Source organism: Podarcis muralis, chromosome 5 (genome assembly GCF_964188315.1).
Source record: "Podarcis muralis chromosome 5, rPodMur119.hap1.1, whole genome shotgun sequence".
In the NCBI taxonomy this organism is placed as follows: domain Eukaryota; kingdom Metazoa; phylum Chordata; class Lepidosauria; order Squamata; family Lacertidae; genus Podarcis; species Podarcis muralis.
The window spans coordinates 57780233-57802664 of record NC_135659.1 but is presented as its reverse complement, the minus strand read 5'-3'; the positions used below and the strand labels follow the sequence as shown (position 1 = coordinate 57802664).

At 43.2% G+C, this 22432-nt stretch overlaps 2 protein-coding genes across 9 annotated transcripts in view; both read right to left on the bottom strand.

The window, feature by feature from the left end:
* Positions 1-752: 752 nt before the first annotated feature.
* Positions 753-14448, bottom strand: ZNF76 (zinc finger protein 76). 4 transcript variants are annotated; one of them, XM_028734101.2, is made up of 14 exons: positions 14303-14448; positions 12503-12638; positions 11461-11541; positions 10209-10286; positions 8764-8966; positions 8354-8470; positions 7863-7938; positions 7461-7586; positions 6408-6587; positions 5479-5709; positions 5001-5128; positions 4205-4354; positions 4004-4117; positions 753-1191 (listed from the first exon to the last, which is right to left on the bottom strand). In XM_028734101.2, the coding sequence occupies exons 2-14, from the start codon at positions 12612-12614 to the stop codon at positions 1087-1089; spliced, it is 1701 nt and encodes a 566-aa protein (XP_028589934.2). In that variant the 5' UTR covers positions 12615-12638; positions 14303-14448; the 3' UTR covers positions 753-1086. The 4 variants fall into 4 exon arrangements, with proteins under 4 accessions (XP_028589934.2, XP_077785047.1, XP_077785048.1 ...); XM_077928921.1 differs by lacking the exon at positions 14303-14448 and adding an exon at positions 13817-14261; XM_077928922.1 differs by lacking the exon at positions 4004-4117.
* Positions 14449-17460: 3012 nt separating this feature from the next.
* Positions 17461-22432, bottom strand: part of SCUBE3 (signal peptide, CUB domain and EGF like domain containing 3) — a 110388-nt gene continuing 105416 nt past the window's right edge. For all 5 annotated transcript variants that reach the window (XM_077928916.1, XM_077928920.1, XM_077928917.1 and 2 more), the window contains 3 exons: positions 21922-22074; positions 21010-21089; positions 17461-20362 (listed from right to left, as the gene is read on the bottom strand). In XM_077928916.1, coding sequence (XP_077785042.1) covers positions 20213-20362; positions 21010-21089; positions 21922-22074 — 383 coding nt within the window. In that variant the 3' untranslated portion in view covers positions 17461-20212. The remainder of the gene's footprint in view (positions 20363-21009; positions 21090-21921; positions 22075-22432) is intronic.

Here is a 22432-nt window from a genome sequence, read left to right as displayed (position 1 = left end):
TATAGGCAGTTCAAACAATAGATCAGGCTCACAGAATGAAATGCTGTTTGACTTGTCACTCATTCAGGGGGACCTAACAGGATTAAAACCCTGTATGGTAACATCAGTAGGGATCTCTGTTGGCTGCTTAACTGGATCACACATTTCTACAGCTTATTGTAGTGAAGTATGACCAGGGAGGTAGGCACATTCTGCTTCACGTCTCAATTCCTTAATAAGGAAGTCCAGGCAACTGCTGAGAAAATCGAAAACATCAAGTCCAAAATTTTATTAAATACACATTTAGCGTCTTCTGTTATTTCAGAGAGTGAAAGAGGCAAAGAAAATGTAATACAAAGCTGTTTCTTCTCCTTGGCATGTCTGCTTCAGTCTATTCCACTTGCTGAGACTGGGAAGCAACCACAATAATTGGGGGGAAATGCATACATCACAGCCATCACATTAATATTTGTCCTTCTCCGGTACTGTGCATTTCAGTTCTGCTCAGAGAGAGTGTGACCGCTCCTGTGCCAACACTTTCTGCTCCCATGTATCTGAGGTAAGGAAAAGTAGAAAGCACCCATCTACCCGTAATTCCTTTTCCTGAACTTTCTATGGCTAAAAACACATTTAATGCGAGAAACTTCAAAGAGATAAATCTCCCCAGTCATGCAAGTCCCATAATCTTATGAAGGCTGTTCTAGCCCTCCAAGTAATTAAATACAACATTCAGCAGAAATTAGAAAGGTCCAGAATGATAGTGCACATTCATCCAGTAACATTCAGCAGAAATTAGAAAGGTCCAGAATGATAGTGCGGATGCCACCTCAGAAAGTTAAGGGAAGGCTTTCTTAAAGAGGCCATAAAACGTGTTGTAGCACTTATAGGAGGAATATTTCTAAACCAAGTCTCATCCAGTAGTTCATGTAACTTCACCATCTGTGCTTCTCAGTTATCAGCTCATTCATGCCGGACAGATGGCAGCAAATAGTAAGGGATCTCTTCAGGTCCAGAAGGATAAGCACCCATCACTTGGCTTTTGAGTTGGAGGTTCTGAAGACTCCAGTGGTCCACCCGTCTTCAGTTGCTCCAGCTCCATGGGAGGTCTCAGCACCCACTGTTTGATGTGGATACCTTAAGAGTTGCAGACTCCTGTTGAATTGCTGAGGTTGACACACTAATGGCATCATCTGAGCTCTGCTGCTCTTTTACCTGGAAAGAGAAAAAGACGGCATCACTCTCAAATTTGCTTGCAGTTAAATAGAGTTGTGGTCCCATCTCCACCACCCACTGCTCCAAGTCATGGTGACTAATACCTAAGGTCAAATAATTTTGAGGCCTGAGGCAGAAAATCTCACAAGCACCTCTTTCCCTCCCTGGCAGTAAAAACATATAATAAAAAATCAGAATAGTCAATAATCTGCTAACATTTCATGACACCCAAAATCAATTGCCTGAAGCTGCCTAATGACAGCATGGAGTTGCCTGGTGTTTCCAAGTGAAATAAAGGAACCCAAATGGCAAAAAAAAAAAAAAAAGTATTCGGTTAGGAGACACACAAGTGATGGTCAGGTACATGGATGAAAAGTGATAATAGTAATATGAGATTAGCACTAAGGACGTATTCACAAACAGCCCTGCCTGCAGACTGAGCACTGGTTGGTTATGGTGCACCAGTGGAACAAGTTCACTGGATGCTGCCCCGTATTGTCACAGACATCATTAACTCCACTTTTGGACACCCTCTGTCTCTGGCAACTGAAGAGCCAACCAGAATTATCCAAGGAGATGGATTTGGTTATGGACTGTCCACTTGCTAATCTCTGGCCTACGAACTGGCTCCCAAGACAAAGCATGCATCTAAGTGCAATTAGGCAGAGAGAAAGATAATATTAAAGACACGTAACTTTTCAAAGTAAACATTGGATGCAAAGTTAACCACTGCTAGCTTTCTTTCGCACACAAATTATTTTAAGACACTATATACATACAGTTAAGAACTTAATTCATTCCGGAGGTCTGTTCTTAACCTGAAACTGTTCTTAACTAGAGGCATGCTTTCGCTAATAGGGCCTCTTGCTGCTGCTACGCTGCCAGCACACGATTTCCGTTCTCATCCTGGGGCAAAGTTCTCAACTCGAGGTAACTTCCAGGTTAGCGGAGTTTGTAACCTGAAGCGTTTGTAACCTGAGGCGTTTGTAACTTGAGGTACCACTGCACATTATTTGGAAGTAGATATGCAGAAGCAGAAGTAGCTCAACGGGGAAGTGAAGAAATAGCATAGGAAGTTATGTGGAAATGAAGTGATTGCATGGTGGGAAAAGAAAACAGGTAGCAATGTAAAAGGGGCACAAAAGGAAATCAGGCAGCTGTGAACATACAATATATTACTTTGGCTTCATCTATCCCATACATCAGGGCGTGAGGAACCTTTTTTGGCTCTGCAGGTCACAGCCTGATCAGGATCCACCTCATTGGCCAAATTTTACCCACTCGTCATTATGGCATCACAACTGGGATGTTGTGTACAAAATCCATTTTGTAACTTTGCAAGTCTCCCCATGCTCCCCCTTCAAACCCCTGATGCCCCTAGAGGCTCAAGCAAGACCACAATGGGCTATCTTAAAGCCTTTGAAAAACTTGTATTCGAAGCAGCCTCACCCTTTTCTATTAAAAGTCGTGTTTAAAATGTGGTTTTGGGGAGCTGCTTCAAATGGTACTTTGCAATTTTAAGACAGCCCTTGTGCACTGAGCCTCTTAAAAAGCTTTGTCAAAGTACTCTTTGAAGCAGCCTCCCTATGTTTTTTAAACTGTTTAATGGAAGTGGAGATGCTGCTTCAAAGAGCCCTTTTCAGCCTTAAGATGCCCCCTCCCCAGCTCACTTAAAGTAGAAGGCAAAGGACTTTAATGCCTTTCAAATGATAAGCAATCCCGCTGCACAATCCTGTTCCCTGCCGGAAATTGGGTGCTTAGCCAATGAAGAATTAAAGCCTGTCCTTCCATCCATCAGATGATGTTACCAACGGCATAAGCTGATAGGCATGATTGGGGGGAAATCACAGGCCAAATTGGACCCCCTGGTGGACCAAGCCTGGTGCAGGGCCAAAGGGTCCCTACCGCTGTTATACAGAGTTACCTGGGAGTAAACCCCATTTAACTCAATGGACTGACTTCTGCATCAGATTGTGCTATCAATGACACTACTCTTTATGTGCTTACAAGGGACAGCTACTTATGGTACTGGACTGAATATAAGCTGCCCCTGAAAGAGATCACAGCCCTAAAATGAGATCTCTGAAGTCATAGGTTCCTTACCTGTAAGAGTGTGATTATAGGCTGCACTCAGGTTTTATACAAGCCAGATTTTGGGGGAAAGTGTAATCTATATTCAGACCAATACAGTAATATTGCTCTGTATGACAATTAATGTGTTCTTTGTAAATCCTAAAATCACAAGATGAAAAGAATAGAGTATTTTTTGTGGTCTTTAAAATCCCTAAACATTCTACAAAAAATTCACAACAAAGGCAATTTCTCCTTATTGTAATTGATGGGGAACAAAGAAGTCTGAAACCCAGAAGGAAGTTACCAAGTTTTTTTTTTAAAAAGTGTCTGGTCTCCCACTTCACTCCTCAAAGAACACAAGTACCTGGTTTCAAACTGAATTTTAATAGTTGCTCCTTCACCTGATGCTTCAGACTGGCTGTCCCGTTTGATTAGCTTTTCAAGAGCCTGCATTGTTCTCTGCTCAAATATTTGTTTGGTGCTCAGTTATTTTTACACTTAAAAACCTGCTTTGTGTGACTGAAACAAGGGCTGCCAAGAAGGAGTAGTTAGTTTCATGATTGGCTGGTCTCTGTGTCAATCAATGCCCTAAAAATGTGGCATCTGCTGCATAGTGGTAAGGCAGTATGAGGTCAGACTCATCACCTGTATGCATCCTTGGGGAGGGGGACAAGAGACTCTCTTCCAACATGACCAAAACACCTGTGCCTGCAAACTCTAAGATGTGTATATGAAATACCTGAACTGCAATATAAGTGTCCTTTGCTGTTGCTAGCACTGTCAGCTGCTGCTGGTGGATGGATGCTGTGGGCAAATCCTCGGATGCCTTTGTCCCAGAAGTGACTATTGTAACCTGAAAAGTATCACATCAGCACAACCATTACATATAAAAAAAACCACTTTCCCAGACTATGTCAAAGGTTTTAGAAGAAATGAGTACCGGATGTATTTCAGTCCCATCGGCGCCAATCAGCACATTTGTACCACTTGCTGAAATATCTTCCTGGGGTACTGATACTGCTGTGCCATTCTGTGTTAGCATGGTGATATCACAGCCAAGTACTTGCAAGTCTTCAGGAGACAGACGGACCTGCAAAGAGCAGGTGAAAATGCAGTCAGGCCAAATTGCAGGCTACAGATTAAAAAGAAAAGATTCAAGCCGATTCATGGGCTGGGAGCATGGGGAATAGAAGTAGTCAAGTGACAAAAAGCTCATTCACACAGGCATGTTCTTCACCTGAAATCATAACGTTCCTTGCATACGCAAATGGTGAAAAATTGGACTACATCACCACTAATAGGAAGATATAGTAATAGAGGAATAGAATTGTAGTGCTGAAAGGGACCATGAGGGGTATCTAGTTAACCCCTTGCAATGCAGGAATCTTTTGTCCAATGTAGGGCTATCCCTGGCTCTGTGATATTCACCATTTTGAGGGGCTTATTTTACAATCAAGTGTATGGTGTATGTATTTTATGAAACAAACAGATAAATAAAACCCTGCTCTGCAATGTTCATTCACCCAAACTGGTGTGATTAGAACCCTTGTCCAACTAAGTACCAAGGATGGGGCTAACATGATTTAAGTAGATGTTGCATGCAGATGTACTATAGCCAATGTTTAGGATTAGGGCATTTTCAGGGTAAAGATTATCTGATCTGACCTGTCCAAGGTAACAAAACCGGAGAGTTGTTACCTCTGTGGATTTAGTTTCAAGTTCTGCAGACTCCATACCTGCTCTGCTCCATCCTGAGATACGAGAGTCACTGGCACAGCCCTGCAATCCTCCTGCTCCTCCTCGTGTTCCACCTTCACAGAAACAATACACTGGTGTTTCAGTGATGGTATATCAAACGTGGCAACTGGGAGAACAAGGAAAGGAGATTCAGCAGAGTGCTCTACTTGAGCAGCAGAGTGCATTGAAACGGCATTGAAATGTTCTCTGAAGGTAAGGCAGGAACAACAGAAGGGAGCATTTAAGGCAGGCTTCCTCAACCTCGGCCCGCCATATGTTTTTTTGGCCTACAACTCCCATGATCCCTAGCTAGCAGGACCAGTGGTCAGGGATGATGGGAATTGTAGTGGGCCAAGGTTGAAGAAGCCTGATTTAAGGACTAGGAAGCACAAGGAAGCATGGCAATGAGCCAGGAAACGACAATAATATATAGACTCAAGATGTGAAGCTTCCCACAAAACTCTAGTGCCTACTCACTTCTCATCTGCTGCTCATAGAGGGCCTGTTCACTCTCTTCTGTAGCTTCCAGCTCCCCATGCGCAGTGCGCTTGTGCATAGCCAACGTAGAGGTCTGGCGGTAAGTTTTGCTGCAGGTGTTGCAGGTGTATGGCTTGCAGTGTGTGTGAACCACATGGTGTTTGTAAAGGCTAGAATATTCAGTGAAGCGCTTCCCACAGCCTGGCACCAGGCATGCATATGGCTTCTCCCCTGGGAAATAAGAAGGAGGAAATATAAAGGAATGTCACTTTGTGGCATAAAGCAAAGGCTGCAATCCCAAAGCACACTTGCTAGGTAATAAGCCCCATTGAATATACAGTGGTACCTCAGGTTAAGTACTTAATTCGTTCCTGAGGTCTGTTCTTAACCTGAAACTGTTCTTAACCTGAAGCACCACTTTAGCTAATGGGGCCTCCTGCTGCCACCTCGCCGCCGGAGCATGATTTCTGTTCTTATCCTGAAGCAAAGTTCTTAACCTGAAGCACTATTTCTGGGTTAGCGGAGTCTGTAACCTGAAGCGTATGTAACCTGAAGCGTATGTAACCCTTTCAAAAAACCCTTTCAAAAAGGTATAGGATTACACTGCAAGAGTACTTTAAGCAATTGGGAAGGGAGCTTCAAATCTCACTCTACTGGTTTTTAGTAGTTCAATACATATTTTCTTTTAACCGGCCATCTTACAGATGACAACTGGTTCAAGCAAGCAAGCAAGCACACTATAGTTTCCATGTTGATCCCCCCCAATGCAGTAATGTGTCACTGGGATGGTCTGTTACACATAATGAAGTTCAACCAAGTGACACCACCCCCACAGATTGTGAAAGTATACCATGCTGAGGATTGCCTGTATGGTGTTTCCCGTTAATGAAATATGAAAATTAAGATACACACACATACACAAATATTACCTGTATGGATTCTCATGTGGTTTTTGAAGTTGGTGGCACTAGTGAACCCTCTCCCACAGTTGTGCTCTGGGCACATATATGGTCGCTCACCAGTGTGTGTCCGGATGTGGACCTTGCGTATATTTGAGGTGGTGAATGAGCGGCCACAGCCCTCAAAAGGGCACCTGAAAGGCCTCTCACCTTCAGGGGAAGAGAGAGAAGGCACCCTTAGCAAGCCTGCGATAGTACTGACATTTTAAGACACTCTTGCCTTTAAGTCCACAATATATCTACACTGTAATTGTGAGAATGCTACTTTGCCAGGCTGGGCAAAGGTCTTCCACCTTCATTATGGTGTCAAAGAGCCAGCTGCCGTATGTGAAGCTAGTATGAGCATGACAGCTTGAAAGGCCCTCCATCATTTTTCCTTAGGCAGCTACAACCTGAACAGTGCCTCATTCTAGATCGGGGGTGGGGAGCTGGATCCACACACACCTGAGGGACAGGTTTGGCAGGTGGGTATCAGTCACTTCACATCACATGACATTCGGTGACCTATTTTCACCCACACAGTTTGAAATCAAACCATGTGGGCCAAAAAAAAAAAGTGCATGCCAATCAGCTAACTGTTATACTTGGAAAGTGCTGAGCACGGGAAAAGAGCTGATAAATGGTGCCTGCAAATCCCATACTAAAAATTATACATAGAAATACACTTATATAAATCTGCACAATTTATTCTAGATTAAAATTATGGAATTATTTGGTACAGAATCTGGACAAAAAAAATATTAGTAGCCCTTTTGCCTCTTTCTGGAGTATTTGGGTTTGTCTCACCTCCCTCCCCCGGTTTAGATTTCTGCTCTGGGATAGCCCCCAAATAAAATAATAAACACTTTGGGACAGTGGCGTAGCGTGGGTTGTCAGCACCCGGGGCAAGGCAAGTAATTTGTGCCCCCTAACCCGTGGATTTGCGCCCCCTAACCTGTGGATTTGCCCTAACCCCAGATGTTGCGCCCGGTGCGGCCGGCCCCCCCTGCACCCCCCACGCTACGCCACTGCTTTGGGACATACCGGTATGCGTCCGGATATGTTTTTGCAGGTCTCCAGAAGTCTTGAAGGCTTTGGTGCATAAATCTTCTGGACACTTGTATGGCTTCTCACCCGTGTGGGTTCTCACATGACTCTTCAGGCTATAACCTACAAGGGAAAAGGTTATGCAAGGTTAGCGGCGTGGCAAGATGGCGCAAGCAGCACAGTAACTCCAAGAGACTACCCAAAATGCAGCACACTGATTTTTAGAAGTTTTGTGTAAGCTAAGTAGCTTGAGTCACCAGGAACTATACCTTGCACTTAGTTCAATTTTGTTATCCATTTAGGCTCAATAGTCCTCAGCTTGCTACATTTGGATCTTCCTTCTCAGACCTGCATAACTCCACTTGAACAAGATCATATTTTGTTCTTGACACACATTACCTGTAGTAAAGGTTTTCCCACAGCTTGAGAAGTCACATCTGTATGGACGATCACCTGTATGAACCCGCTCATGCACCTGTGAAGACAACAAAGGCTCAGGCGAACTGAATGGGACGATTCCAATTTGGAATATTTATCTTTAATTATTTCATAAAATGTATACACCACTTGACTGAAAAAGCTAAGTTGTTTACAAAAAGGTGAAACAAGAAAAACAGGAAAAAAATACAGCATTACCTTAAAACGTACAAAAAGTGAAAATACTAAAACAGATTAAAATTTAAAATATAGAGGCTGAGAAGAGGATTGTACCCAGGCTCCCTCTGACATCACTGCAGCAGATCCAGCCTCTTAAAATCTATTCCAAAAGATTTTTTTTTAAAAGCTTGCACTGGTGAATTACTGTCTCTTCCACAGCATCAATGGTTTCCCATTATAGGTACAGAAGAGCTTTTAAAAGGCAACATTGTGAGCTTACAACGATGACTTACCTTCAAATGATGAGATGTGGTAAAGAGGCGGCTACAACCACTGTAACCACAGCGGTAAACTCTATCAGGAACCTTTGGTTCCTTCCCATTGCTCTCCACTTCCTCCTCGTGGAAGCCCTGCCAAGCAACATAAAGAAGAAGTTAAGCTTGAACGAGTCCTGCAAGTCACCATTCCATCTGCTACGAACACACATACTCTAAAAGTGGAGTCATGTCACCAGACAAGGAGAATTGATGCCACGAGTGCCAGATATTGGGGGCTAATACTGATGGAGGGCAAAATATAAATGCTTCAAATAAATACATTTAATACTTTTATATTATTCTAGAAATTTGGTATTTCATTCTGTTTGCAGAATCACAAAGCAGGATGATTTGAACCTTCCACAGAAGCAGAATAATATCCTCACCTTACTGGCACAGTCCTTGAGGGCAGTAATGGAATCAAGTTCAAAGGAATCATCTTTCTCTCCTACAGCCAATTCCTCCAGTCCCACATCTGCTTGCACTGTCAGTGTGGTGCTACCCACTGACAGGGAGACAGGACGATGAATGAAAGCTGTGGATCCATCTTCCAGCTGGATTGCTTCTAAGGTGTTGGGGTCATAACCCTCTGGAGGGGACCACAAACACTGTAGTAGCACATGTCAGCTCTAATTGCTACTTATCTACCTCTTGATCATTTAGAGCTGGCAAAAAGATGAAGAGTTAAAAGCATCAATGGCAAAATCTTCACGGCAGTTCAAAATTCAATCATTGCAAACACCAATAGAATCCAACTCTATTTATGGCTGCAAATTGCAACATGAAACACATTCTACAATCAAAAGCTGTGTGGAATCATTATACAATCACCATAGAATGATTTCCACACATCCTTGAATTGTTTGTAGAGCAATAAGGAGCAATCTACTTGCTTGGTAGTTATTTGTCAATCTGGATAGGACGATTTTGTATGGCTACAGGGAAAGGATTTGATAAGATACTGAAACAGAACACAGTCCCTGTTACCAAACCATACTGTGAAGCATCAAGAGTAAATGATATGCTCAAGCACTTGCCCTTCCAACTCTTAACATAAAAGTTACCTAGTTTCCTTAAACCACCATTTACCATGATATCTAAACCAGTCAAGGGTAGTCTTCAATTATCTCTCCAAATCAGGATTGATCCTGAGAGAGGGGAGGACAGAGCTCTTAAGCTTGCTGACTCTTTCTGTTCCCTAACTTAAGGTTTGGCAGTGATGCAAAGAGCCACACCATCTATCTGCACATCTGATTCCTCCCCCCCCTTGAGAGTTTCCTTCAGAGCTCTCTCTCTTCATCACTAACCTGAATTGTTTTCAGGTCACCCTTGACTCAGGGTGAGGTAACAATAAATATTCTAAGTCACAGAGGTGTAAGTTTAAAAAGACTATGGGAGGAATTCAGTGTCACAGTATTATGATCGTTCTGTCAGCACAAGCATTTCTGCTTCCCAGACAGCATGAGCTCCCATCTCCTCCCCCCATGCACTGTTCTGAAGTTTTCCCAAACCCCCAGAGCCAACTGGGAGGCATATGGGGAGGATGAAGCCCCATTGTGCTAATGGGACTTGTTTCACAGGCTCCTGCTAGTGCAACAATTAAGTTGAGTCCAGCCCAATAGCTACACACACAGCTGTGATCACATTTATTAGAGTACTGGGTTGCATTCAACTAAGTTATACTCAGAGTTGATGCACTGAAATGAATTAACTGAAGTTAGTAATATTTATTAACTTTAATCAAGCGACTCGTTATCATTGAATACTACCCACTGTGTATGAATTATTTTACCTAGTATGTGGAAAGGAAGGTTCAAAGACTGATCGTTACCTTGGGGAGCATGATGTATAAAAGCCATAGTGCCGTCTTCCAACGCTACTGGCTGACCATCTTCAAATGTGATGGACTCTACAGAACAAATCAGAACATACACAAAAATAAACACCATGCATTGTAAGGTTGTTATGCAACAGAAAGTAAACAAAGCTGACTTTACAAGAACAACTCAAGAATTCTAGCCATGGTTTGCTCAAAGGCCTACAGGGCCCTTGCTCTATAATCCTTGAAGAGAAGCCAGTCCATGTCAGTTCAATGACACAAGTGGGGGGGAAAGTCTAATTGCATAAAAAGGCAGTAACGCAGCCCATTATCACAGCTAGTATTCAGTGCTCCTCCCACTGCAAAGCTTCTTCCATGTGATGAATGATGACACCAGGGAGAGGAACCTTTCTCCCTTCTTTACAACATGACTACATGCAAGGTATCTGTTTTTACATGGAGGTGTAAGAATAGATTGTTGGATCAGGTCAATGGCTCATCTAATCCAGCATTATGTTATCACAGTGGCCAACCAGGTGTCTATGGGAAGCCTACAAGCAGGATGTGAGGACAAGACCACTCGCTCCTTCAATTTCCAGCAACTGGCATTCAGAAGCCTCCTGCCTTCTGGGCATTAAAGGAAAACGACACATAGCTTACAACCAGAATTAGTACAGTCCAGATTCCTACAAGCTGAAATCTACAACCTGTCTACCTCATGATGTACAACATGGGTCTCAGATAAGAAATTCGGAGTATTTAAGTTGTGATGTATATTTGATCAAACTAACAGCTCAATTCTATGCATGTTTTCTCAAGGAAACAATGGTATGTACCCCCATGACAATATGAATAGGATTGCAACTCTAGGCACACCAAAATGGGAGTTAGCCCACTGAACTCAATGAATCTCAGTTCTAAGTAACCATGAACAGGATTGCACTGCAATGCTACAGCAGCTTACACACAAAATATTATTCTTGCGGAAGATTAATATCAAGTAGGTCCAAAACAGATGCCCTTAGGGAAATTTACTAATTAGCAGCCCTGTTGAAATCCAGCACATTTTATCTGCTCTACATGAGTTTGTGCCTCCTGCTGATTTACAGTTTCAACCTGAAATAGGCATCTCTAACTGTGAGAAGTGCACTACTGCTTGGTGCAAATTTCACAAGAGGTTCACTCACAGAGAAAACTGCAAACAGAAAAAAGCAGTGAAAGCTCCCCAAATTTCTGAAATAGGTATACATCTATTACTCCTAACCTTTCTGCAATGTTACTTGTTGGACAAAAGCTGTGGATCCATCTTCAAGTTCAATCACTTGCCCTTCAATTAACTTCTCTCCTGAAACAGATGACAAGAGAATTTGTTACAGCATTGAAAAAGCCCTCCAGGTTAACAAGATTCAACATGTTCACCCAGGCTCACCTGACAATCTCTTTTCAAGGAAAATAATTACAAAGCAAAGTGCTTTTCGGAAGCTCAGCCACTGCATGTTTATTCAGAAGCAAGGTAATTTCAAAAGCAACATGAATTGAACTGCAGCCTCACAGTGCAATCTAAGTATATTGTCTCAGAAATAAGTCTTAATGAGTTATATGAGACTTATGCCCAGGTATGTATATATAAAACTGCAACCATGGCCATAAGTTATTTGGGTACAAGAATTGGCATGTCAGTAAATATAGAGAAACCCAAACATTACTTTAAAAAAATAAAAATCAGAACTCTTCTGCCAATAGCCTTTTGCAATCAATTATGCACATCATTTAAAAAAGATATTGTAATGGTTTTAAACAAGGAAATGAGAGTTCTCCTTTCCCTCATTTGGTTAAATAGAGATTCCTTTAGAAACACTTTCCTTTAGAATCACTTAGTCAGAAACCACATTCCAACTGAGACATCCTTAAAATTGAACATTTTTACTCCACTCTTGCTTCTGTAGCATATATCCATCCAATTCAGTGTGGCAGTTTGATGTCAAATTGCTTTGTTTGTTGCATCTGTACCATATTGGTCATTCAAACACATACTGTGGTCAATCAGGACTCACAGATCACATTCTTCTTTCTAAAAGCTCACCATTAAAACCACATTAAACTCTACTGTGTTTTTATCTTTATTTAAATTGAAAAACATGAACAATTTGTCCACTATAATTTTGTCCAACAAAATATTTTAACCTAGTGTATATGTCCAAGATCTTCCTGCATGTGTAGTGCTTTGAACATTAATCATATGGTTGGATCAGTCCCAATCTCACCAGCCACAAGAAGGCAGCCACTACAGCACCAAAGTTACTCACCATTAGCATCTTGCTGAACATAGGTTGTTGTTCCATCAGAAAGGGTCGTTTCCTGTAAGCCAAAGCTCTCCATTGCGCTCTGGTGGTGGCTCCTTAGACATGTATTCCACATATAAGATGGTTCTCCATGTTAGAACTAAAACATAAACAGCAAGTTATATATAAACTTCTTCACATTTATATAAAAAGTAATCCGAGTAGAATTCTTTGGACAGGATTAGAATTTAAGTCTACCAAAGGCTATTCGCCATGACAAATCTCCATGTTCGGAGACAGCCTACCTCGGATACAGGTCAAACAACAGGGGAGTACTGTTGGCTTCATGTCCTACTTGTGGTTTTCCCCAAAGATATCTGGCTGGCCAATGTTGTAAACATAAGACTGCAGCTTTACTGACTCGTCAAAATCTCTTGGTCCATAAACTGGCACAACTACACCCTTAGACCCATGAAAGACAATAACTGCATAGCACCAACTTCAGTCTGGAGTGATGAACTGGCAGTTTGCAAACTGAATCTGGTCAATTAAGCCATTTCAACTAACCCCCCCCCCACCTCCTGTGGTGAAACTTTAGTCATACAACTGGAAGAAACTCAGGCTAGCATTGCAAGTAGTCTCCTTTCTGTTACTGTTCCATAATTTGGGACACAAAAAGCTGCCTTATGGAGTCTTGACAATCTCGCTCTGGATTTTCTAAATTGACTGGCAGTGGCTCTCCATGGGTTTCAGGGGCTTTCCCAGGCCTATATGGTGATGCCATATATTGATTGAACCTAGGACATTCTGCATGATCTGCCATGGAGCTACAGAAACTTTTTTTTTTTTTGCGCTTTTTATACATTTGTGTTCCTCTCCCCTTTCCTGTTGCCAGGAAAATAACTGGCATTTGCTAAGTAGCCTCCTGAAGGGCATCATTCCATATTCTTTGCTTAAACATACAATAAGATCAACAGAACTTGTAAGGAAGCTTTACTTTTTTGCGAAAAGCTTTAGGAAAGAGGGAAATGACAGCACTGATTTTGGTAAATTCTGTTGACCAATGTATTCTCTAAAATTTTACTAGCAGGGGTCTTGTGGTACAAATGGTATTGTACATTAACAGACCAAGGGTTATAGATGGGTGTTCAGCAACCAAACCTAAATCACGGATGAAGTGTTAGCATTTGGATTGAAGAGATATAACTGGGGCTCCACGTAGGTGAGGGATGCTGAACTGGGAGAGATTTTACCAATCGGGAAAGGAGCTGGGAGATATTCCACAGAAAACCATCTGTGGTCGCTTTTCTCTTTTCTTTTCCTGGCCATACATTTTACCAGCACGCAGCACGCTTGATGGGAAATGATCAGGTCACTTCGTCTCTGCCTGCACGCAAGAGCCCTCCCAGAAAAGGGAGCCAGCCACCTTTCCCCACAGAATGGTAGAGTTGGAAAGGGGTGCCCATCTATAGTCCCCTCCATGGAGAAAGAGCTCCTCTGATTTAGGCAGGCAGAAACCCAACAGGTACAGCTGCCCCACACAGTCGGGGAGATCTCAACTCGAATTTCTGCCTGCCAAGCAGCTGTTGCAAGGCGTCCGGGAAGGGGGGAAAAGAAAGCGGGGCAGGAACCTGAGGGGTAAGTTGCGCAAAAAAGGAGGGCTCTGGGACGTCGGAGGGGGCAATGGGGACTCTGCTGGTGGAGGGGACCCGGGGGCACCCCCTCTTTCTCTCCCAGGGTGCAGCGTCTCGGCGGAGCAGATGGAAATCCACCCCCCACATGAGCATCTCCCCATCTCATCCCCGCCTCCCTGCCGGCACCGACCTGTGGAGGGCCGAGTCCGCCGCCTGACCGCCATGCACCAGGCCTCGCCCGCAGCCACCTGCCCTGCAACCTGTATGACGAAGCTTTATCCAGCTTCGCCAACCTGCTTGTCGTTTTTGTTATCCAGGTTCCGGGGCCCCGCCAAGGTCGCTTCCAAATCCCGGAAAAGGAAAGCAAAGCTAGTGCGCATGCCCCGGATTCTTCGGCATGCGCAGATATCCCGGCGAAGCATCTGCCCTTCCTTCTATTTATATACCCACCTTTGCAGGTGCGACAAAAACAAACGATGCCTCGAAAGGAAGCGCAAGTCGTGGGTGAGCGGCTCCCTCTGCTGGCCACGTGGCGAAAACCACAGATCGAGTTTCTCTGTCTTGGTAGAATGCAAACGGCAAGAATATATCCTTAGGGCCGCCCAGCGGACATCGCACCAGAAATTTGCTCTTGTAATTTTATTTTCAATTAGTTCACATCATATGGTGCAAAGTGGTATTAAAGGAGAAATTATTGAAGAGGTATTTGCCATTTCACATTTTAATGCCCATTTACCTGATTTGGTGAAGATGCCCCTGGAGCAGTTCATACCGGTAATTCCTTTCTTGTTTTTACCACCCTGAATTATTTGGTGCGGTCAGGAAGTTTGACCACCTCAGCGCTCAGCCCTGGGCTTAGTTTTAAGATAGTGATTGTGTTGCAAAGAAATCTTCTTCAAGCCACAAAGTATTTTTGTTGGAAAAATTCGATTTTCCTTCCCAAATGACATTTATTTTTTGAGAGAGCTGTATGGTGGACTATAATCAGTCAAGCTTGAGCTGAGATTCCTGCATTGCAGAGGGTTGGACTAGATTACCCTTTGGGGTCCTTTCGAACTACAATTCTAAGTGCCATGTGCACTCATGAGATAAGTGCCACTGGTGACAAGTGGCTCTACTCCCCTCCCTTTCCATGCATGTACTGTTTTGTGTAGCTTTTAGGACTCATTTATTCTACTGAAAGAACACTTTCCTCACTATAAACCTCACTACAAACCACTTGTAGTGTCTTAACCAGGGGTCAGCAATTTTTTTCAGCCGGTCCACCATCCCTCAGACCTTGTGGGGGGCCGGACTATATTTTGAAGAAAAAAAATGAATGAATTCCTGTACCCCACAAATAACCCAGAGATGCATTTAAAATAAAAGGACACATTCTACTCATGTAAAAATGCTGATTCCAGGACCGTCCACGGGCCAGATTGAGAAGGTGATTGGGCCACATCTGGCCCCTGGGCCTTAGTTTGCCTACCCATGGTCTTAACAGTGCTACCATTTCACTGTACACAGAATATTCAAAAAGATCAGGCACAGCTTAAAAGAATTCTCAGCATGTTCCACCTTTTCAAGTTAGGGAGTGCTCTGTTGAGGGTACCAGAACCAACAGCCCCCGCCCCCCAAATCCTGGAGACAGCTCTGATTAAAGTGGTGGAGCTCTTTTCCAGCCCTTTAAATGAACCCTGTGCCAAGCATTAGAAAAACCATCTGTCTCTTCCACACACAGCCCCATTGTTTCCCCAGACCTTTTATTTTATTTTTTTCTTGATAGCTACTAGTCATGATGGCTTTATGGTACACCCAGGATCACTGGTGGGATTCCTCTAAATGCCAGCTGCTGCGGAACATTGCGGGATAGGCTACGGCTCCCTTGACCTGCTTGTGCCAGTGCAAGACACAGGATCTTGGAAAATGGGAGAAGAAATTAAGAAGATGGGCAAAAATTCTTTGAGGGGCACGTGGGGGTGGGAAGGGAAAAATACAAAAGAAAAAGGCTTCTTCAGCTAGAGCAGACTTCCTCAAACTCGGCCCTCCAGATGTTTTTGGCCCACAACTCCCATGATCCCTATCTAAGCAGGACCAGTGGTCAGGGATGATGGGAATTGTAGTCTCAAAACATCTGGAGGGCTGAATTTGAGGAAGCCTGAGCAAGAGCCTCCTGAGGTCATCTTACCTATGCAATTCCTTTGACCTGACAAAGAAGAAAGAAAAAAGTGATGTCTGCAATTTCCAGCTGACTTGCCAGACACTGCCTCCAATTTTTGACTGGCTCTGCCCCCACACCATTTTGTGGAAAGCGAGCCTCAGGAATTTTGTTGTCTCAGGCGAACATTGGGAATAGAAAGTTTAAGAACCCCTTCTCCATAACATCTAGTTTTACCCTGAAGGAGAGTTGTGAGAGGACTGCACAAGGGAAATAATTGCTGGTGGATTATGCTTCGCAGGAGTGAAAGTATTCTTTTATTGATAGGGACCATTAGTTGCTAAAAATACTGGCAAATGTTTCATTTCTCCAAAGATTATAATAGTGCTTTTGTGGATGATTGGCGTGTATATATGCTGCCCATCAAAAAGCCAGACATCAGCTGTGTCTGTGGCCTGCCTGCCACTAATCAAAATATACTAGCAGGATCAGCACTACATGCAAGGACAGCAACAACGATGTGCAAGCAACAGTAATTCTAAGCTCCTATCCTAACAGGATCCATTCTGGGTATGGTCCTCTTTGCTATTAGCCCAAGTTTTAAAGCAAACTAAGGTTCCCTCGGCTAGTAAAGTGAGATGAGCTCCACAACCCCAGAGTCGTTCGTGACTGGACTCAAGGGTCCTTTGCCTTTTTAAGGTTGCAAAAATACCAATTAGGCTTTATTTTACTTCATCTGGCATAATTATGGGCCATACCAAAATACTCAAATTTTTTTTGAGGTTTTGAAGCTCAAAGAACTCTTGGTATCTTAAAGCCTTATACAGTGGTACCTCGGGTTAAGTACCTAATTCGTTCCGGAGGTCTGTTCTTAACCTGAAACTGTTCTTAACCTGAAGCACCACTTTAGCTAATGGGGCCTCCTGCTGCCGCCGTGCCACCGGAGCACGATTTCTGTTCTCATCTTGAAGCAAAGTTCTTAACCCAAGGTACTATTTCTGGGTTAGCCGAGTCTGTAACCTGAAGCGTATGTAACTTGAAGCATATGTAACCTGAGATACCACTGTAGTGCCAAAATCAGTCAGTTTCCAGAGGGGAATGAAAGAGAGAGAAAGGAACAGAACAATATTCTAAGCAGTAGCAATGCTATGAATTTGGAATTTACAAATAAGAGCAGTGGAAAGCACTTCTGAAAGATCAACACAACACCAAGAAATTCCATTTAATAATTAAAAAAAGACAATATGAAATGCAAACTTTTCTTTTTACAAGTTCAGATACAATTTCTTTTATCAAGTGCAAATAACTTTATGGACTACACCTTTTTCATCATTTAATCATTACTTTATAGGAGATACTGGACTGTGGATTACTGCACAATGCAATTATAAATATTTCAGCTTTGTTGTTTTAAATTGTTATATTTCCTATGTTGAGATGGAATTTTCAGCTTTTCAAACCTTTAGATTTTCTACATTTCATTAAGGATAGAATGGAAAGAAGGGCTCTAGCTAGAAGGAAAACAGGTAGAATTTCTAAGCCAAATTCAATACAAGTTTTTCCTTCAGAGCTGGCCTTGTACTTTTGCCTACAGTAAGCAATTGGACTTGAGCATCTCCCCCTCCCCTCCCCAGATAAACAAATGCTTATATGCCGTAAGAAATTGCTGAATATGATGACATCAGAGCCAGATATGAATTCTTAGGTGTTACTATGATGCCATATGTCCTGCTGAAGTACTGCAAAAATGTTCACATCAGAGGCAATTCAACTTCAATGCTGAGATGATTAGAGTAAATTTAATGGGGCAAATTCCAATTCTGGATCCGAAAGAGAAGAAAAGCAAACTATTAACACTCAGGCAGAAAAGCTTCAATACCACTACAGGAAACAGAGATGATCTGATCCAAGTGCAGCCTCGCAGCTTTTTAAGACACATTTCCAATTGTAAGTTTCAGGTCATGGCTCAGAGAAGGCAACAATTTCACCCATAGAAGTTGGGATTTCATCACTAGTATTTGCACTGGATTATGGATCAGTGACTGACAAGTGACCTTACATAGGGAAGAATTAAACTCACAATGGCATACTTCAGTTTTCAAGTTAGGGCTCACTACAGCTCATCTCAAAACCTGAGTTCAGTGCTGAACTCAGGCTTTGAAAAAGGGAAGACTACAGTGCCTCTGAGCAGGGGCAGAGAGCATCCCCTTCTCACTGAGAATTCATGGCTACGGCTCTGAGTTTAGGGGGGAAAGCCTTCAGGTGGACGATGCAAATTCCCATGAAACTTGAGCCCCAGCACCTCTTGAGAAATAAGAGCCTACTGAAACATTCAGAAAATGAACTACACCACCTCAATATCTAAATGGGGAACCTCAGGTTCAAATATATCAAAACCTCCCTGCCCGTGCAAAGCTAACTTGTCAGAAAGAGTGGAGGTTAGATGACACTTTGCAAATGCTAGAAGACTTTAACACAGGGATGCATTCCAATATGAGATACCTAATATGCATTCTTGATATTGAATTGAATTTACTCTCAAGAGCTGCTTGTGGCCAAAACGTAATTTCCAAGTCACTAGAAAAATTCTGCGCAAGTCCTGTGTCCCTTTCATTGGTTACAGGATAATCAAGGAGCTTGATCTTCAGGATTTACATTGGAATTTACTGTGGTGAGGAAAAACAAAAGATTCCAAGAGCTGAAAACTTACGTCACATTTAGTCACCATTTCCCCAAATCCTTGTCTGTATTCATTTCTGTTTCATTTTAACACATGCACGCACACGCACACAAACACACACACATTCTCTTTTCTCAGGCAGGTATAAATATTGTAGTTTCTAGGAGAAAAAAAAACTTCCCTCTAAATAATATAAAGACAACTCAAAAATGATTGCACTTAATAATATGAAAAAGGTAGAAAGGAGAACGTCCTAGTGCACAAACATTCACTCACTCCTGCCCTTCACACTGCTTGCTTTTTTGTGTGTCATTGAGTTACTCTTTGGCAGAGCTTATAAGAAGTCTGATCTCTCAGCACCAGTCTCCATGGGGGAGAAATCACATTGGAAAGTCTCACTTTTTACCATGTTTTCTTCCCCTTTTTCCAGACATCATTCCATGTGAGATTGTGGCTAGGCCAATGTTTTCTCTGAATGCAAAAAGTCAAGACTCCGTCACGAAACGATGCTCTTAAGTCACCAAACTTGCCATCATGAACATGGGCGATTTACTTTCACACTTCTGTGATACGTCTTTTTCTTTTACATGATCTTCCTCCCCACAACTTATGCTTTATTTTGTCTGATCCTCTCTGCAAGACTGTGCTTGGTTTATTTTTCTCTTTTAACCCCCCCCCCCAACAGTCTGATAAATAAGGCATAACCTTCCGCATTCTGGGTGTCCTTTGCCCCCAATTCTTTACGAAAGAGTTCAGCTGGACCGGTTCCACTGCTTAGAAGCTGCTCAATGTCTCCCCGTTTCTTCTGTGTCCCAGGAGTGGAGCATGATATGGTAGCAGGGGTGTTTCTATCTAGAAGCAGACAATCGTGTGCAGAGAGATGTACAAACAGCCTCTTTGGCAGCTGCCTTGCAGCAGAAGGGGCCGTACATAATTTGCATATATGGGAGAAGGCGGAAACTGCCCTGGAGTTACAGGTCCCAGTAGAGGCCACTTGTGAAGAGTGTATCACTTACTGGGATATGTGAACTCCATGGGCTGAGACACCAGTATGGAAAGCTCAGGGGATGGTTGCCAGCTGCTTCTTCCAAGGGCAATGTCATCAGTGAATTTGGTTTGGAGAAAAGCCAAGGGAAGACCAATGGTTAGAGTCATCTGCATAGTGAGAAAATGGGGTTTGTATTTGTAGGAAAAAGTCATTGAAAAATAAGAATTAAGTGTAAGAAAAAGTTTTCTTGGCTGTCGAGGAGCCTGGAAGGCTGGTGAAAAGTGTCACAAGGCTATTTGTAAGGCCTGAGAAAGCTGGAAACTTTGGACCGGAGGAGTTTGATAAAGGATCGTGGGAGCATTTCCTTGTGTTTCTCTGTGTATTTGAAGTAGTTTTGTGGGTGAGCCAGCACATCAAAGAAAGCTTTGATCAGCTTCTTGTCCTGCAGGGAAAACAAACAGAATGGACATGTTAACTTTAGGAGCAAGGGTGTGTAGCACACACTGCAGAACTCCACAGGGGCTGCTTGCAGACAGATAGCTCCTACTGCTACTCAATCATTGCTCTCCCACTATAGGGACTAGAATCCAGTCGTACCTTGGAAGTCAAACAGAATCCATTCCAGAAGTTCGTTTGACTTCCAAAATGTTTGGAAACCAAAGCGCGGCTTCTGATTGGCTGCAGGAAGCTCCTGCAGCCAATCAGAAGCCGCGGGAGCCCTGTTAGACGTTCGGCTTCCAAAAATAGTTTGCAAACCGGAACAGTCACTTCTGGGTTTGCAGCGTACGGGAGCCAAAACATTCGAGAACTAAGCTGTTCAAAAACCAAGGTACGACTGTAGATGGCTTTTGAGGGACCTATGACCTTTAAAGTGCACATGTAACATAATGTGTAGTTGGCCCTTTATATCATCAATTCAGTGTTTCCCCACCCTCTGCAAGGAGCTCCCCAAGGACAAGTCACATAATAGTTCCGAGTCCTGCTGTCTGGGATCCTCTTTCAATAGGAGATGCCTGGGCAGGAATGTGGAATCATATGCATGCTAAGCACATGCTCTATTACCCCAATAACAAAAAAAGGCAGCCTCACCTTCAGTATTTCCTGATGGTTTTCAGAAGCATATAGCCTGCCATCTCGTACAATATCCTCAACGAGCTGTTCATAATCCTCTACATTGTTGAGAAAGTAAGTGGGAGGGATAATGAGGAAGAAAAAGCAAGGGATTAACACACCTGCTATTACTTGAAAGAAACACGTACCTACAAACAATAGCAAAAGGAATTTGATGCTGCACAAAGCTGCTTCAATGGTCTCTTTCTTTGGAGTAGCTCCTTTATTTCCCCCCAAATTCTGACCCAATTCCACATTCTAAAACGGCTCACTGGCTTGGGGTGTACAAAGGAGGGCAGCCAAACACTGGCTCTGAGTTTGCAAGTGACCACAGGTCAGGGAGACTGTTCAAGGGACTCGCCTCATTCTTCCCTCCCTCAGCCAGGTGCAATCCAGGTCAGAAAGAGAAAGAGATGAAGGGAGCAACATCATGGACTAAGATGGGAGAGGCAACAGCAGAGGGGGAGGAGAGGCTGTGTCATCCAACCATATAGAGGTTTTGCATGCAAATCAGAATGCAGAAGGGGGGAGTAGCACCTCAGACCATGCCCCCATTCTTAACCATTCACTGGCCTCAAAATGCTCGTCCTATGCAGATGCTCATCCATATGTAGGGCAAGCACATGGAGGATGCAGAGGGGCTATGCCTCCTAGCACTGCCCCAGACATCATGCTAGCCTTGATTCCTAAAGCCCATGCATTGAGCACAGACACCTGCAGAAGCCTATGAACAAAGAGTTGTATGTGCCTTGCCTTCTCTTGGCAAGGAAGGCTTAGTGCATGGTCTCTGAGGAGTGAGGACAGTGTAGCGTCAGAAGCAGGAGGTTACAGCCCCACTTCATCCTCTAGGTATTTGCCCTTCATTCACCTGCAGTCCTTTCTTTCTCTTACCGTCATAGGTGACGTATGGTATCTGGAAGCCTCTGGCACTGTTGGCTTCACTAGTTTTAAAGTTGATCCACAGCTTCCGGGACCTTGCAGTGAAGGCGATGGGTCTCTCATAAGTCTGGCATGTCTCATAGGTGGTGATGGAGGAAGGAGATGCTGCAAGGCAGAACAGAACAGGACCATGTGTTGTGTGGAATCACCCAGATCTCACATCCCAAGATAAACCCCATTAAAAGATCTAGGAAGGCTGAGCAAAAAGGAAAACACCGCTGAAATCTAAGCAAAGCTCTTCCTGCTTCCTTTGCCTCACACCTTTGCTGAAGTCCTAACATCTGCGAGACAAAAATGAGTGTGTTTTCCTTTCCAAGGTTATAAACTTTGAGGATAGCTTAATGCCATTTGGCAGCTTAACTACTGAAGGCAACTTTCCTTTTCAGGGGTGGTGAGGCAGAAGTAAAGAAGCGCAGATTCATTTGCTTAGTGGTAAAGCAAGCAGAAGAGACATCAGGAAAGA

Excerpts from the sequence above, each read along its gene's own strand:
- ZNF76 (XM_028734101.2), bottom strand. The coding sequence starts at position 12,614 with ATGTGGAATACATGTCTAAGGAGCCACCACCAGAGCGCAATGGAGAGC. Across the intron at positions 7,587-7,862 it reads TGGGAAAACCTTTACTACAG|GTTATAGCCTGAAGAGTCAT; the intron begins GTAATGTGTGTC and ends TTTCCCTTGTAG. Across the intron at positions 4,118-4,204 it reads ATGGGACTGAAATACATCCG|GTTACAATAGTCACTTCTGG; the intron begins GTACTCATTTCT and ends GATACTTTTCAG.